This window comes from Alosa pseudoharengus, unplaced genomic scaffold (assembly GCF_046254945.1).
Source record: "Alosa pseudoharengus isolate Yale_2024_CS ecotype anadromous, Long Island Sound unplaced genomic scaffold, YU_APseudo_1.1 YU_APseudo_1.1_scf_11, whole genome shotgun sequence".
NCBI lineage: Eukaryota > Metazoa > Chordata > Actinopteri > Clupeiformes > Clupeidae > Alosa > Alosa pseudoharengus.
In genome coordinates this window covers 16,782,376-16,800,958 of record NW_027468576.1, presented here as the reverse complement: position 1 = coordinate 16,800,958, position 18,583 = coordinate 16,782,376, and the positions used below count along the sequence as shown (strand labels likewise).

The window sequence follows — 18,583 nt, the reverse complement described above, 5'->3', positions numbered from 1 at the left end:
AGGTTGCTACTGAGGAAGCCTAATTGAGGCTGCAATCGAAGTCAGAAAAGTCTATTAAACAAAGAACTCGTATGGCATTCCCTAACTCTTTAAATGGTGAAACTGAGCAGCATTGTACTTCAAGTGTGTGAGGATTCTTCTATGACACACACACACACACACACTGTAAATGTGCTACGTTATTACATTAATGATGTGAAAGGAGTTATGGAATTGGACAGCTTCAAATGGCGCAGATGGGACCAAGACACAGCTGCAAACAGGTGTGTGCCCAAAAGCACTTTTAGAACAGGAGAGAGACTCTGTATATATATATATGTGTGTGTGTGCGTGTGTGTGTGTGTGTGTGTGTGTGCGCGTGTGTGTGTGCGTGTGTGTGGTGTTGTGACTGCAGCAGGTGCTGTACAAACTTGTCAGACCAAATCACACACTTTATGGGCAACAGTGGCCGTTGGAGACAGGATAAAAGAAAACACGACACGATTTCCTTTCTGGCACCCACACAAAAAGCTCGCCGATTTCTCTTATTTGTTTGAAGTGAGAGATTTACAGTTCACACACACAAACACAAGAAACAACCCAAACTACCTCAATTTTGTGGTGAAAAATTAATTGCGCGCACACATCAAATACACTCTTCGAACAAAAGTCAACACAGACACACACCACACACACACAGACACACACACGTGTACGCAAACACTCCCCCCCCCCCCCCCAGGGCCAATATTCTTAAATAAGAGAGAGAGTCAGTCACCATGACTACAGTTTAATCACCTGATTAAATCTTTTGATCCATCCTTCTGAAATTATATAACCCCAGGGTAGTGCTGAGAACACAGTCCCACCCTGCTGTGAGCCAGCGGACACGCGCACATGAGCACACACACGCACACACACACACACACACACACCTAAGTCGACCAGAGCAAAAGACCTATATATCCAGAATCTACATATCTCTCTCTTTCACACTCACACACACTTCAGAAAAAAAACAACATTAACACATAGCAGCATCTCCTTAACACAAGCACACGTGTGCAATTGTCTGTGTGCACATGCTCTCCAGTCTTCAACACACACACACACACACACCTGCACACACCTGCACACATACACACATAAGGAAAAACTAAACACAAATAAATCCTCTAAAAAACATAAATCCTCTCCCCTCAAACATGCAAACACATGCAAACATTTCTCTCACACACACACACACACACACACTCTCGCTCACTCGCACACACAGAGTGGAAAACAGAAGGGGCGCAGGCTAGCTAACAAGTGTGTGTGGAGGGCTGAGGAGCGAGGACGCTGGTCTGGAGGCGTTATGAGAGCTCAGAGAGACGAGCTGTCTGATCTGATTACACTGGACCCTCTGCAGCACAGACCGCAAGACTCCAAGCAGGCAGAATCAAGAGATGGGAGGGAGTGTGTGTGTGTGTGTGTGTGTGTGTGTGTGTGAATGAGACAGAGAGCAGAATATGACAGAGACAGAAGAGGAAGTGAGAGATAAACAGACACATACATACAATTAGGAACAAAATTATTCATACCCCTTTCAGTCAGAACAAACATATTGGTGAAGAGAAAACCAATATTAAATCAATATTGGCCAATGGTATAAATAATTTGGGCGATGTTCCTAACTCTCTGTGTGTGTGTGTGTGTGTGTGTGTGTGTACACACACACACAGATACAGTTAGGAACAAGACAGACACAGAGAGTGGGAAGAGAGAGAGAGTGAGAGAGAGCATGATGCCTGAAAGACAGAACACAGAGATTTTCTGATGACTGCCCTGACGGGAATCCTCATTCTATTAAAAAAAACAGTGGTTTCCTGCATTTGAGAGAGGATTTAGCAGAGAAGAAAGGAGCCGAACACAAAAAGAGTGTGCAAGCCTATTGAGTACCAACAAGCAGCACACTAGCAGAGTCAAAACAAAAACAGAGAGAGGGAGAGAAGAATTGAACACACCCAAAGACAACACAAAGAAGACAACAGATAAATATGCAAACAAAAGGAGAGGAAGACGGTTAAATAAACACTCAAACAAACAGAGAGGAAGACAGAAAAATAAACACATAAACAAAAAGAAAGGAAAAACATAGAGGAGAGGGGGAGAGAGCCATGTTCTGTTGGAGAGCAGGAGTAACATGCGATGAAAGAGAAAGACACAAATAGAGACATAAGACACAGACAGAGAAAGACAGACGGACAAAACTATACACAGACAGAAAAGGAAGTCATGTGACCTACATGTAGAGGAAAAAGGCCCTGGGAAGTGGGAAGGAGCAAGGGAGACAGAGAAAAAAAAAAAAGTGAAAAAATAACAGATAGAGCGAGACTGAGTGTACGAGACAGGGGAATATTCCCAGTGTTCACGGCCGGTAAGCATGCACTTTAGCCTGCAGGGGCTCAGGCATAATGAGGGGGTTCCGTGACACAGGCCGGGTCAGCCAGAGGTTTCCTCAGCAACCATGAGGTCATCAAAAAGGGCCAGCGTGACTCAGAGGAGCCCGCAGAGGAGCGGCTGCAGGGCCCAGGGCCAGGAAAGGCCAGAGGAATTTCACAGGGCCCGTTTATGTTCAGGGGAACACAGTAAACAACATTCCTGCTCACTATAAAACTGAGACACAACAGACACAACACACACACACACACACACACACAGCTTTAGGTTCAAAAGAAAAAGCAAACATGACGTGTCAAAACTTAAGAGCAAAACATTTGCTGTTCCGTAAACCAAAAAAGCTTTTTGGCTGTTCAAGCTTCAAGGCTTTCCAATGTTTTAAGGCAAAAAAGACTAAAAAAGATAAAAGAAAGGAATGAAAGAACATCAGAAAAGCAGAACCCTTAACCAAGGGAATTTAGTGCAAAACAAGTCCAGAGTTAACAGGCTAATCAGTGGCACTTTCTTCCTCACTAACTAGGAGGAGCAGAGGCCACCGTATTACAAAACAACTCAGACCTAAAAACGACTGAAGGATTCTCATTGCCATCTAAATGAGGGGGACCTCTGGAGGTATGGAGGAAGGGGGAGAGGGAGAGCAGGAGAGAGAGAGAGAGAGAGAGAGAGAGAGAGAGAGAGAGAGTCAGCGATGCGTTACAGCAAGCCCTCATTATTACGGGAGAAACAATGGCCTAATTACACCCCCCGGTGATTCAGCTGGGCTGGACTGCAGGCAATGTACACACACACACACACACACACACAAATAAACTTGCCATAAAGCAGCCCCAGACCCATATAAAATCCCCCCTTCAGCCTTTCACACATTACACTACGTGTGAATTTCATGCATGGAACACTAATCTGAACTGGACAGAGAGCTAGACAATTTTTTACAACTCACAGATTACACACACACACGTCTCAACTTGCTCTAAGCCCTCAGCAGACGTGGGCTTACAATCTGCTGGTCCCTGCTTTCATCTCGTCCTCTTACAGGGGATGGCCGTGGCAGTCCGAGAGACAGACTGACCAATAGAGTGACCTCAGTGGCAGTCACCCTTAATCACAGATGAGATTAGCAGTGCTTGCCCCAGCTCTCATTAAATAATGGTGAGAATCTCCAGCATCGGTAATGAACCTCGTTAGGAGACATTAGCGAGGGAGTGGGGGTGGGACGGTGGAGGAAGTGTGTGTGTGTGTGTGTGTGTGTGTGTGTAGAAGGAGCATGCAGCAGCTTTTAATAAAAAAAGGTTAGACTTTATCATGCATGGCTTCATGTATTATAATGAATCTGGGGCCGTTTTCCCTTTATCAGCGGGAAGTATTAAAATGGCGCACTGATTAATATGGGTTGGGGTAAGATGGGCGTGCTCTAGCGAATGGGAGCTTTAATTCATCTTTTTCTTCTGATCCCACACTGGTGTGACCTCTCACCTCTAACCCTTCACCCCTGACCTTTCCTCTTGTCCTTTTATGCCTATTTTTAGCTCTGATGGTTTGACTAGCCTGACAAGAGATTGTGGAACAAAGAGTTTGTGTGTGTGTGTGTGTGTGTATGTGTGTGTGTGTGAGAGAGAGAGGAGAGACAGAAAGAGAGAGGAGAGACAGAGAGAGAGAGAATGTGTGTTCTTCAATGACAAATATAGATTTTATGTGTGACAAATATGAGTGCTGCTAACTGTGTGCCTTCTGTCTTCCTTACAATCTCAGTCTCTTTCCTCTCTCTGTCACCACACACACACACACACACACACACACACACGCTACAGCTGGTGGGTTTTGGTGTGAAGGTGACATTTGGCCCTCTGGCCATTTGACTACTCCAGTCACCTTCCTCTGTCAGTTTTCATCACTCTCTCTTTCCTTCCTTCCTTCTTTTCTCCCCCTCCCCTCCCCGCACCGTTACCCAGGTTAGCCCCTCTACCATGACTAAACTACAGTCAGCATACCCAGGGGCTGTAGAAGAGGATGACGACCAAAAACACAGTCTCTCTCTCTCTGCTGGCCCATTCAACCCATGTCAGTCTGATCAGAGGCCCATGGAAACAAAACCATGTGTGTATGTGTGTGTGTGTGTGTGTGTGTGTGTGTGTGTGTGTGTGTGTGTGTGTGTAGCACACTCCAACCCTTTTAACCAGCAGCAGTATTTTTCTGCTCAGATAAAAATCAAAAATCAAAGCCGGAGAAAAGAAAAAAAAGAGGAGGAATGAGAACGAGAGAAAGGAAGAAAAAAAGGGAGAGAAAGAGAGGGAGAAGTTGAGGGTGAGAGAAAAGGGAGGAAAAATAGAGACAAAGTAAGTGTGAAAAGAGATGGAAGCAGTTCAAAGAGAACAGGAGAACAAAAAGAAAACATAACAAGAGAGAGGAGAGAACACGAGGGACAAAGGGGGGGGGAGAGAGAGAGAGAGAGAGAGAGAGAGAGAGAGAGAGAGAGAGAGACAGAGAGAGAGAGAGAAGACTAGGGAGCGCGTGAGGGGGTCTCTGGAGGACTGGGCACCTCATAGCAGGGCAGGGGCGGTGGGAGGTGGGGGGGGGGGGGGGGGGGGATCAGGGCCAGTGACACGCTCTTTGATCTCTGGGGCTTTCATCTGTCGACAACATCCACCTGCACACCCTGAGAAACCCTTACGACCCCCCGCCACCCTTTGTTTGTACCCCAACCAACCTGATTTACCCTGTCCCTGACACGAGAGAGAAGAGGGGGGGGGGGGGGGCTGGTGGGGAGCACTCCGTGGAGCGAAACTGCCCCAGTTGGCACGGCTCTCCATCTCATCATCACACCAGCTCAAGGTTAGCAGGCACTAACGGAGAAGGTCATACAGCAATTCCACTTGTGCCCCTCAGAAGAATATGCTTTTGAGTGTGTGTGTGTGTGTGTGTGTGTGTGTGTGCGCGTGTCTGAGTGAGTGAGGGAGAGAGTGTATGTGTATGCATGTGTTTGTGTGTGTGTGTGAGTGAGAGAGAGAGTATAAGCGCTTTCAGATATAACCTCCGAAGTATATGCGGAGGTTTGTCAAACGGAGGTCCTACCCTTCGGATGATTCAGATATGATGCTAACCTGCGGACCTTATACTGACCTTATACGGACCTATGTGTGAACGACATACACGCACATTACAGAATCTCGGTGTGGTTGTCGAGTGAGGGGTGGGGGCTTGTAGAGTTCACAAGATGCGAGATATGACGCAGAATATATGCGGCCGCTGCCTGTCACAGCTGCTGTTTGTTTACAAAGTGTATGCATTATGTAGGCTAAAGAAAAAAATCTATTATGCATAGGCTAATACTTGAAGTAGTCACGTAAGTGCGCACTTGAAATTGACCTACAGTATTTGTATGTGTGCTTCGAATAAACACATTTATCTGTTTTCAACTTTATGTAGCAGAATTAGTGGACAGCACTATGCCACTCAATCATAACACTGGCATTTAAGTCAGATCTAACCACATGGATGCACGAAAGAAACGTGACCGACACGCCCTCTCACCAGGTGTGAATTTTAACCGCATGTTCTACGCTTCGTTCAGACACAGCACATTTATATAATGTCCGGAGGAAATACTAGGGGGGGTAGTAGAACAACCGGCTAAATTCGGACTTCCATATGACCGGTTATGTCGTTCAGATATACGACCCCACCGTTTAACATCCGCAGAACCTCCGGTCTTACACGCATGTCTGAAAGCGCTTTATAAGTAAGAGGGTGGGGTAGTGGGATACGCCTGTTCCTTGTAGCCAGCACAGATCATGTATCAGAATGCGAACAAAACCCCCCAAATAACAGAGCTGTGGCCAACATAGCTCCCCTCTTATCGCAATCAAACAGGCACATTCCAGCCAGGCCCAAACTCTTTCTCTGTCTCTTTCTTTCCTCTCTCTCTCTTTCCTCCTCTCGCTCTTTCCCTCCCTCTTGGAGCAGGGTACACGTTTGATGTGCAGGCTGGCACAGAGGAAGAGGAGGTGAAGGATGGAGGATGACGGAGGGGGGGGGGGGGGTTGGGGCTAGGGGGTGGGACAGAGGCCGTCTGGCGTCTCACTGCCACACAGCCCTCGCAGAGAGGAAGATGGGCCTCCCCAGAGGAATGTAGCCAGAACAAAACAAAAAAAAAGGGAGAAAGAGAGGGAGACATGAGAAAACAGGAGGCCGGGATGAAAGGTGAAGCGTTCGTTCACGTTGGTTTAAGCAACACACATCAACAACATTCTGCTCTTTTCTTTTTTGATTCACTTGTTTCATCTTGATTAGAAGCAGTATATTTGCTTCATCTATACCCCCACACACACACACACACACACTTCACTGAAGAAATTTCTCACTGGGCTACCTAAGCCCCCAGCTATATTACCAGTATTTCAGGTCAATTTATGTAATTTCTTTCTCATTTGCCAGTTCAGTCAGTGAGGAGAGCGTAGCTGGGAAAAAGAGTGAGAGGTTCCCTCTGTCTGCGCGAGGCGACCTGAGCAGATTCAGTTACTAAACCGAACAATGGCGCTAACTGTTTTGACAGGTGAGGGGGGGGTGATTCATGACAAGACTATGTGCACAAGAGTTTCGGCCGCGGAGTGCAAAAACAAGCCCGGAGATAAAGCCAACACCTTGCTATTTAAGACGCCTTCACAGGGAGGGAAGGCACAAGCAAATTAGAGGGAGACGCAGACACGTAGACATGCCATCAAGAGGGCTCTTGTTTTCGCCAGGAGGGAACATGTGACATGTTTCGGGAGATGAAACAAATAAAAAACAAAACAGCTGTTGTCATGGCAATTATCTAAAAACAGGCGACCTGGAGTATAGTGCCTTTACCTCGTGTTGCAACAAGAAACGTAGTGACACACACAAGACACACACAGACACACACACACTACACCTCCCTATGAGATGCCTAAGGTAAAGTGGGCTTAACCTGGTTCTTGAGTTCACCAGGGGGGTATACTACGAATCTCGATTAGTGGGTTAGCGAGGCAAGTTGCGCTCAAAGCCAGGGTATGCTGCTGTGACACGAAAGTGGATCTGTTTTAGTGTCGCTATATCACCATGGTATCTTATGCGGTCAACCAAACCTGGTCGGGAGGAGGTTATGTGCTAAATTATAGCTCAAATCGTGTAATCTACCGCCCACTGACCAATCAATTGTCTTAAAAACGAAGTTCTCTCACGTGTAGGATTCTGTCATATATCTAGGTGGAGCTCCGCCTCTACTAACATTTTGGATCTCGAATGCGCTTTAATAGTGCTGTGCGTGCAAATATCCCACTATGGACGTGCATACCAAACAACAACTGATGACAATTGATTTATTTGATGTTATAGGTTAGACACAAAAAATTACCGCAGTGTAGATTAAGCTATCGCTCATGAATGCGGAAGTAATTGTTTTTAAATAGAGGCGGTCTTGTGCATCTCCACGTTTCACGATTGGCCAACGTCATCCCAACACCGAGAACGCGCACAGATCTGAGCTGAAAGCCTAGTTTGACAAATATATCACATAACTGCTATCATAGTATCACTTAACATATACCCCTGAGTCAAGGCTTTGTGAAGCCTCGATATGTCTACATAGCCTAGATATGTCTAATGTGCTTCGTAGTATACCCCACAGGGCATCACCGTGAGCTTCATAAACTGGATCTCCTCCATTAAGCTTGTCACCACCAGCAGAAGCCCTTTACCTCATAAACACCTCCAACCTCCATGCCTGTTCACCTCTCAACACCTGACTCATTCCTGGAAAAGATCTCCAACACCACTCAGTGTTCTTCAGCACTGTTAACAGAACTCAACGGTAAGCATCACATCAAGCCCGGATCTTGATGGTCAAGCTTCAGCTGAACCCTTAAAATCTCACTTGTCCAAACACTGATGTGGGGTTAGCATGGACCTGCACACATACCACACTGACCAAACAAACGTGTCCCTCAAAGGCAACACAGAAGACAGACCAATCTCCTTTAACATTTTTAAAAGGCACAGGAAGGAACTCACACACAGGTAACAAACTAAACACTGAGCCTCCCAGGACTGCTCGTGTCCATTACGTTTGGATTTCAACAGTAAACACATGGATCTTGAAAAACCTCATCCTTTCCTTTCATCAATGTAAACAAAGCAATCATTTGCATCAAACAACCAACAGTCTATTTGACTACCAGACCCACTAAGGTTACCAAGAGCAACCTCTTGTTTTCCTTGTTATAGATCACCCCAGGCTACCCACTCTTAGTCTTTGACCCAGCCCAGCCTAACTTCCTTGAATTCCAGGCCCTCAGATGTTCAGCCCTGTCTGTGTGCGTTTGTCCGCCCTTCAGGCAAACACACTGTCAGCACATTCAAGCTGTTGTCGCAACAATCAATTCAGACCGACAGGCAGCTAGATGGCTCTTCACACTGACCAGTGGTCAACTGGGCCTAGCCTGGCTGCTACAACTGGTAATCCAGAGGAGTGATTTAAGCCTGCAGAGCAATATGTTTTCTTCAATTCCTATGTTTTCTTCAGTTTTTTTCTTCTTTTTCTTTTTTAAACAATTTTTCTATTTTTTAAACTACTATTCTTTAGTTGCTATCAAGTGGACTTGAACAATCTGTGCCAAGAGGAACATTATGAGGATACATTATGAGGAACATAATGAATACATCTAAAACTTAAGTTACTGCCTGTATGACTTAATGAACTGAATTAAGAGCTGGAAGACTTCACCTCCCATTTATTAGTGTTTGTACACCATGCTGTCCACAAGAGCTTGTGTCGATCCCTCCCTAGGCAGTGGTACAAGAAGTGACCCATGAACCCCCTGGAGGAGGCTATTGTGGGTGCTAAGCTAAGAAGTGAAAGGCATAGTCTCTGATTCTAATCCACTACATTTTTTGTCAGTCAGCAAACTCTTCCTCAGAGTCCTCCAAAAAAAACAATAACAACTCTGGTGTTTGTACAGAGCGGCTGTAAATGAGAAGCAAACAGAATGAGCCACACACTATTGCAGGCAATCAAAACATTGCTTAAGAAGTGTGGAAGGTATGTAATTAGGTTCGCTGTTGAGCACTGTTGAACATTTTGCCAGAATCACAATGTCTGCACTTTCAAGCTGAGAATAGCAACGGGGACCGGACTCACCCTGACAAGGGTGCTCTTGGCCTGCACCCGTTGGGGCTGCACTCCTGGTGCTCCTGGCTCTCTCTGGGCCGCCGCCGTCGCCTGCGCCCTGACCAGTGCCCCCGCGGTGCCGTTGGCCGCACAACCTCCCGCTGTGGCCACTCCTCCTGCTCCTCCTCCGACACCTGTCCCTGGGCCCGGCCGCCAAGGCCTCTGCTTGATGCCGTCCAGCAGGCGCACCAGCAGGATGTTGCTGGGCAGCTCGTCCACACCGCTCTCCACCAGCGTGCGGCACTCTGGGCAGCGTAGCTCCCCCCGCGAGCCCATGATGCCAAGCAGGCAGCGCCGGCAGAAGGTGTGTTGGCACGGCAGCACCTTGGCCGAGGCATCCAGACGTTCCAGGCACACAGGGCACTCCAACAGGTCCAGCAGTGCAGACTCATCCATTGTTATTTCCTTTCTTTTTCTCTCGTTTTAAATATTGTCACTCACTGTCTTTCTCTCACTCTCTCTCAAGCTGTCCAGTCTGGCCTCTCCTGACGTTTTCAGTCTGGCAGGAGGGCCATACTGCTTGTAGGTTAGTTGGGAAGCAACAGTCCTTGCCCTGGTCACGTTACTCCCATGCCTCGGTTATTGCCATGACACCGACAGCATCTGTGAGAGACAGAAAGGACAATCCATTGTCAGGAAATGAAAAACGACATATAGCCGGAAACAGACAAGGAGATATAAATGAATGATGCTTTGAATGACTATTCCCTGCACATGCCTCTTATACAACAGGACCAATAAGATTCTTCACTGACCCAGTAGACTATTATGAACCAATAAGTTGGTATTTCGCCCCACTTAAATAGGCAACTGTACAAAAGAATCCACCAAGATATTAGAAAGTACCCCAATTGTTTTGCCCAGGAGAAGACAACGGTTCGGAGAGGGTTACGGTCACGTTTGGCTGGATGGATTTACGTGCCTGCACTGCTAAACGTGCACAACACCCGATCCCGACCTCTCAAACAGCAGCTCCCGCCCAGTAACCTCTCTGTCCTCTGGGAAAGTCTTCGCTGTTTACCCCCGACTCGCCGGGTCAATCGATCCAGTCATCAGCAAGATGCGGCGACTTCATTGTTCAGCTTAAAACATCTTGTTTGAAACATCCTACAGCCCGGCATGGGAAAGACCACAGCTCTAGTTTTCATACTCTCACAGGCTGACCTCAAAATTGGCTAACATTACACAAGCTATTTCACTGACTCTGCATCACTATGAATAATTATCATCATTGAAACAGAACTGGACAGTTTAAGCTATAAGTTAATAAATGTCATATGCGGTTGTAAATATCTAGAGACATTAATTACCTTTCTTAGACTGAATGTAAATGCCATATGACAACCCCTATTGTAACCCTCCTTTCAATCGCATCACAACAGACGAGGTCTTGAGATCTGCATTGTTTTTTTTTTTTTGTATTTCATCTTGGACAGTAGGCCTAACTCTGGTTTAAGCCTTGATGAAATGAGCCGGTAGCGTAAGCTCCGCGAAGACCTAACCATAAACGGAACCCTAAACGCGATTCGGAGCCTATTTTACTAAGCTAGCAGCATGACTCCCTTAACTCAATAACTTAAGCGAGTTTAGTCAACTCGGTAAAGAATAGGGGACTGAACCTCCATTCATAGGCTACGAACTATCGCTACCAACTAAGCAGCAATCCAACAAACTGCTCACAGTAAGGGTAATGAGATGTGGACAACGTAACCTATTGCCAACAGAACTGTGAATCAACTACAGCTTACGATAGGCTACTACTCCATGAGTACATAGCCTGACTGCATAGCCAGCCAACACGAAGCACTGTTTAGGCAACATGTATCAGGCTAACAAAGCTTCTCTGTAAATGAGTATGCGTAAAACAAGTTGCCAACTGAACAGCGAACATTTACATTACCGTTGTAAGAGCACAAACATATTTTTATCAGAAGTTTGTCTTTGAAAAAAAAATTGAACCTACCTGCGGAGACTGCGCCTCCTTTTCTAACCCTCTCCTCTCTTCCAGAACAATTTCTTTCCGACTTCAACAGCCGACCAAACACGCCAATCGCAGCCTCTCGCTACTTTCCCAAGCTCTAGTTCTCAGAGAAGCCCGTTGTTCGTTGTGTGGGGTATTTCTCATTCCCTCGACGCAAAGTTAAAACGTTGGCGTTCACGCCATTATATCTGACGTTTGGATTATCCGTGAACGCTGGAGATGGCGTTTGACTATAGTATCAGGGTAAGGAGAAAAGAGAAATGGGTAAAGAACTCCGGCGTCTGTGTCCAAACGCCATGATGAACTCGATTGTTACTTTGTAGCACCCCCAGTGGCTTATATAGTGCGACTTAGTCGGGAGGGCGTAGTGTGACAGGCGCGCACTTCAATAAAATAGTAGCTGGTTACTTTGTCCTTTTAAGCCATATCATATCATATTAACAAATAATAATAAACACCAATTAAACAGTATTTTACAGTGCTTACAAAGGCTCAGAAGGCAACCGTGGTTCATCTCAAAATAATCAGTTTGTCGTTGTCTCCCACATTAAAAATCCCCCTTGTACTATTATTTCCTCAGATTTTTGTATTCAATTTTGATTCGAGATAGTGGCCTAGATATCTCCAATAAACATTTAGAATCTTGGAATAAGAAGTCTTCAGTTGAAACAATTATTGTAGCCTTTTCCATTTGTATTACATTCACATTTCATCTAATTAATCTTAGTATGTAGACTACAACATGCTGGTCTCAGACATATGGATTTGGCATAATATATGACTAAAATGTGTGACATATGTGGCTACTGTGCAGAGCCACTGCACCTCCTACTGCAGGCCAGGCAAAGGTTATACTACGTGCTAATGCACATGTCAGTTACATCAGTGGTGTGGTTATCAGTGTTCAGACCTTCACTATGGCACAACGTGTCACCATAAAAAACAATCCAGCTGGGCACAGTGCACACACCACCACATTCCAGTGGAAAATGTGGAGTACATGAACACACTTAACCTGACTCCAGGCCACCACACCTAACGCTAATGCACATGTGCCAATTGTTTTTTCTTGGTGGTGAATTATTATTGGTGGTTGTGATGTCCAGTCACTATCATGTTCAACATGTTTTACAAGCATCCTGACCCTGTTTAACTGTTGTGGGCACTCAGTCTCTGAAATGAAAATGTGCTGTTTCAATAGAGAATAACCCTGAGTAGGATCCTCTAAGACAGTGGTTCTTAACTGGTCTGGCTTTGGGACCTACTATTTCCCATGTTCATGAAGTTGCGACCCATATACTTTTTTTAAATGCCTGTAGGCCTACTTGTTTGGAACGTGGTGATGTTTAGCATTACATTTGTGAAGCCTTCAACTCCTGATCACCTCTTAAAACACTCTGCAGGTTTGTTTTGGACAAGGGTGCTTTGTGTCATTTTAGTTTGGATGGTTTCATGTTCTCATATGCCAGCAATTCACTGCATGCCACACTCTGGGGTTACTGTCCCATTTTGTCCAATCTGAAAGGTCTGATATTAGATCTGATAAGGTAACATTTTAAATATGTGTTTGTTTGGTTTTTTGTTTTTAACCACAAGCTCCGCGACCCACTCAGAATGGTTCCGCGACTCACTTTTGGATCCCAACCCACCAGTTAAGAAACCACGCTCTAAGACCATTCTTCTCTTATTGTTAAGTGGGTTACAGCTATTACGTTGTTTTCTTTATTGTTGATAGAGATAATAGTGATCATATGACAAGTCCTACTTTTTTCATTTCTTAATCACGGGTTCTTCGGCCTTTCTTCTCTTCCCTTACCACACACAGAACAGAACCTCAGGAGAATAGAGAGGGGGAGAGATAAAACAATAAAGAGCAAGATTTATATCGATCCTATTTTCAGGACAGTTCATATTGAGAGAGACCCGGAGAGACAGAGAGAGAACAATAAATGTGTGTGATAAATGTGTGTGATTTATGGCATGTTGGCCCTTTACTGTTGGATGTGATCCCATTGGACTTAGCAGGAGCTCTCGGGTCATATTTCACTGTTGCCGTGAGATACATGCTCCGCCCCCATGAGGAAGGGACAGGGGCTTTAAAGCTGCAGCTTTTACTTCCTGGTTGACCCTCAGATACCTGCACCTGAATTATGCACCACCTAGCTTTGTGTGCAGGTAGAGATAAAGTCTATATTTAGCATTGTGTGGCTGCAAAAGAAAAGCAAACACTTGCAGCCATAATGGCCACTCAAATAGACAAAAGAACAAAACAAATGAATGGTGATGATTAACACGACAAATGACCTAACAACAGACATAACAATAGATATAGTACTAAAAGGTTGGGAAGGTACTAGCTGAGAGTAAACATATTTTTGAGACATAAACCCATTAAGACTGTAGAACACTGGACACACCCTAAAAGAGATATTTCATATTTCAAGGAATGCGGACGGCATTCTTACCCTGATAAAAAGAAAGTCCAAGGTGTAATATTTTCCAACTACTCTTTGGACCAAAAAGAATGCCGTCACGGTCATGCGGTGACTGTTTTTAACTTCTTTTTTATGCATGTGAACCTGTCCACTTAGATACATGTGCACGGGAGCACCTGTAACATGCAAACACATTGAGTAGGCAGGCATGCAAAATGTGTTCTATGCCTTTGTTCCTACAAATCACAAATGACATTTAAACATCAAAACCTCTTAACATTTAAAGCCATCCTTTGGTGACAGATACAGGGCCACATTTTATGATCATTATGTATTTGAGGCCTACAATTTTACGGCACGTACATTTAGACAGACAGGCAGACAGGCACACACACACACACACACACACACACACACACACACACCAACACAAAATGGCCACACACATGATTGAGGTGACAGCTGTGTTATTGCCTATAAAGCCAGACTGAGTGGGGAGAGAGCAAGGGAGAGCCAGAGAGAGAGATGACATGACATATGCTATCCGATCTTCCCCCTGAAAGCAGAAACAAGGCCTGACAATGGTGTTGATGGATTCAGCAAGCCCCCAGAGTCTCACTGCCACAAAGCACTGCCACCAGACTCACCAGAAACCTGCTTGCAAATTCAAGCACTGGCTGTCCGTCTGGAGAGACAGAGTCAGTCACAGCGTGGGCCGATGTTTCTACCCGGCCGTCTACACGGTTTGCTCTAGGGTTAGGTCATTCAGTCAAGATGAGGGTGGAGCTGGAGCTGCCTGCCAGACAGACAAACAGACATTCAAAACCTCAAAAAGAAGCCACAAGACAATACGACATTCCCTGTTCCTCAGCACAACGCCACAGGAACAAGGCAGGAGGGGTGTGTGTGTGTGTGTATGGAATGGGGAGCACAAACACTACATAAATTGTGGGAAATAAAGACATAAACCAAAGGGCTGAAACATTATAATACATCCAACCCATGAGAGATTTATACTAACTATGAGTGCTCTCTTTTTTTTACTCTGACATGCATTATTTATGAGACAAAATATGATGCTAACTTACACGCCGGCACTGAGGATTTGTTTCGGGTCCTCTTCAAAGCAAGATGACTGATTTAAAAAAAAAGAAAAGAAAAAAAAGACTTTTGTTTAATTGAAATGACATACCAGTTAGGAGTTCCTCCACAGTCCTCGAACATATGACCCGTCTTATTTAGATGAAGGAAGAGAAGGCTTTTTAAACAAATCTTTATTAACTTAACTGCCAATAGAGTTTAAAGGTTGGATGAGAAATGCACTTAGGCGAAAACAGTGTTAGGCTTGAAATGCCACGGCACATAAATCATGCTCATCCAGAACGTGTTAGAGCTCAATTTTAAAACATGGTCTAAAGGCAGGGAGACAATTTACTCAGGACTCGCAGTGCAAATCCCTTGAACACACAGGCCAAATAACCCAGTGTTAGCAGAATACACAAGATGAGCGTGACTAAAATGTACTGATTTTTTTCTTTTCCTTTTTTTAAATGGCACCATTTTATCATCGTGTCCCAGAGGAATTGTCTGGAAAAGAAGCCGCAGACAGTAAACTGGATTGGATGCTAAGCCATGTAATAAATGAACCTAACTAGAGCAGGGGTTAATTAAGTTGTGGTTGTAAAACACCTACTGGTGCAAAAGGGAATTAGAGCAAAGATAGCCCAGGGATAGGGGGCTGGGTCTGGGTCTAAGGGACTGTGGCTAGCCCTTTGCAGATTTGCATTTCAATCTCCTGCCCCATGTGAAATCTAACCTGGGAGAATACCCACAGGCGTAGCCTCGCGAGATTATACAAGAGAACCAAGAGTTGAAGGTGAATTAATAAACGAGTGGGTTTCCATTCCCTGAAATATGAGAAATTATGCAGCTCACAAAAGAGAAGCTGAGGATGGAGAGAAGAAAAAAAGACAGATAGAGAGAGAGGAAGGAAGAACTAGCGGCTTATCAGAGGGAAGAGTCTTTGGGGAGATTCCAAGAGGGAAGTCAATTATTTCCGTCCCTGGGAAGCCATAAATAAGCGACAGCACCTGGGAAAAATGAGCCAATTTAGATCAAAATCTTCCCATGATAATGCATCCTTTTCAGGGCATGTGTTCCAGGTCCACGTGCTTATACTGTTTGGGATATTTAGAGTCAGCCTTGGAATTATGTCACTGTATTCACCTTACAGCATACCATTGTCCTCCCTTGCTTGTAAAAGGCCACTTCGCCAGGGTTCATTCAATTGCAGATGAAATAACACTATTTTCAATAAGAGAAACGTCAGTGGACATGTATCTTGGCTGTATTCGCAATAAAGTGAGAAGAAATTCAAAAAGGGGCCAGCAACCCCGAGGCAGACATGGCATTTGTGGAAATGTGTGACTGCAACCCACCCCAGACCCGCAGCTTCCTGTGATGAAAAGGAACAGTTCCAGTAGTAATGACTCACTTGTCTAATAATATCGGCAACACAGCTGCAGATTCATGGCGAAAATGCTGAACAAGGCAAAGAGCAAACACAACAGTGCATGAACTTTACAGGTCCCTTTACATGCCTCTCTCTCTCTCTCTGCAATTCAGAGGGACCATATGAATTTAAACATGAATAATTCATGTATTTGTGGTGGGATGAGAGAGAGGGGGTGGATGAAACCAGGTGTTTTAACATCTGCAGTCTGTTTATTAAACAAAAAATGAAAAGAAAAAAAAAAACACAAACCCAGTTCTACTCATTAAGTATTAATCACAGGCGTGTCACGTCTCATCTTCATCATGGCCTGCACACCTCTGTGATTTCACCCCTATTCTCTGGCTCATTTCACCAATGAACAGGTACGCTTGTTTACACTCCGCTGACATGAGCAGAGCAGAGCAGAGAGAGAGAAAGAGAGAGAGAGCGGAAGCGTGAGCACAATTCAAACAACTGTTATGCCTGAGCCACTGAAACATGAAATGGAATCAGAAAATGAGAAGCATCACGAAAAAACAAATGGGATGAATAATAAATATTTTGACTAAGGTGACAAAAAATATTGTACATACGAAATTGAAGTTCATGAGTTGCAACCAATGACTGTATATAGAGTGGTTGCAAAAAATAGCTGATGAATTATTTTGCTGGAATATTCATTTAAAAAAAAACCACTGATACTGGATTTATTTAATGATGTTGAACATTTGAATTTCTTTTCACTTGTTTTTTTGACAAGCAGGTTTTAGGGAAAAAGAGACTTTGGATCAAGATGACCAGTCCTGCTGCTCTATGCTGTACACATGACTTGTTCCCCCCGCCTTCCTCCTGCATGTACTGTATTACTCAAGTGTACCGACTGTAAGAAGTGAACCCTGTAGACGACTCCTTTTTTCTGCTTCATTTCCAGATTGTGAAAAGGATAAACAGTTTTTACACAACCACCCTCAGATGATTGTAGGCTGGGTGTTCAAGGAAAAAAAAAAAGACACAGGCCAAACCAGGTGTGCAACACACACACACACACACACACACACACACACTTGTCCAAAGCTGACACATGCACCGTTATTTGTGGCTGTCTGAGAATGTGAGGTCATGTGGTTTAAACGCTAGAGTTGGCTGGTTAGGGGAAGTCCCAGGCAGTGTCTTCTGCTGATGGGTGTGGCTACAGCACACCTGTTGCTGACAGACAGTTCAACTTCACCAATCAGAGAGAACCTTGAATCAAGGACCCACCTATCCAGACATGGCTCAAGGAAATCCAAACAGCTGAAACCAGACAGCTGTCAGTTAAAGGCTTTATCTAATTCTGTGCTTTAACATCAAAGACCTACTGGAACACACACACATACAAACACACACACACATGTTTAGAAAATGTAAGCGTTTATTTATTATTAAAAAGATACATATGTTCTGCTTTATTATCAAAGAGCAACATACAGTGATAGCCGATTTAATATTCCTTACAACTCTCTGTACAATCAACATACATCCGGACACAACCCATTAACAGCAGAATTCCCTTATATTGCAAATTCTTTGCTACCATAACAACCTGTAACTCCTACCTAACCGCCATTCACCATGTAAACATTCAAATCGGTAGTGTTTATTAGTGCGGCGCTTGTAAGAAATCCGAGAACTGCATTTGACTAAGCTTTGTAAAAATTGACCTGGGACATAAAGAAGTACAGAAAACGAGGTTGAGCTGGTTGGTAAGGAGACGGCACTGGTGTGTCCTGATATAGGACTAGCCTGTGGCCCCAGAGAAAGGTCAAGCATGTGAGATCTGTGTTGTGAAGAAGCCCCCCCACCCCCTCCCCAACCTGCAAGGTGTAAATTCACCTTCGACCTACGACATTCGACCTGGCAGGCCCCCGGGACTTCAGAAAAGAAGGAACACTGCTGCGCTGTCGACAGTTACCCACGTAAGAACTTATTAGACTTTGGTTAAGTACCGCCACATTACTTTACTGTCCTCTCATCCATATACATGTTATACTACATACAAAAACAGTGCGCCGATCACTAAAGTGTGG

At 44.7% G+C, this 18,583-nt stretch overlaps 1 protein-coding gene across 1 annotated transcript in view; it reads right to left on the bottom strand.

Moving 5' to 3' along the window:
* sh3rf1 (SH3 domain containing ring finger 1) overlaps nucleotides 1-11,875 on the bottom strand; it is a 53,863-nt gene extending 41,988 nt beyond the window's left edge. Inside the window, exons 1-2 of the mRNA XM_076278155.1 lie at nucleotides 11,571-11,875; nucleotides 9,578-10,210 (exon numbers count right to left, since the gene is read on the bottom strand). Of these exons, the coding sequence (XP_076134270.1) occupies nucleotides 9,578-10,003 (426 nt within the window). The 5' untranslated portion in view covers nucleotides 10,004-10,210; nucleotides 11,571-11,875. The remainder of the gene's footprint in view (nucleotides 1-9,577; nucleotides 10,211-11,570) is intronic.
* Nucleotides 11,876-18,583: the final 6,708 nt, after the last annotated feature.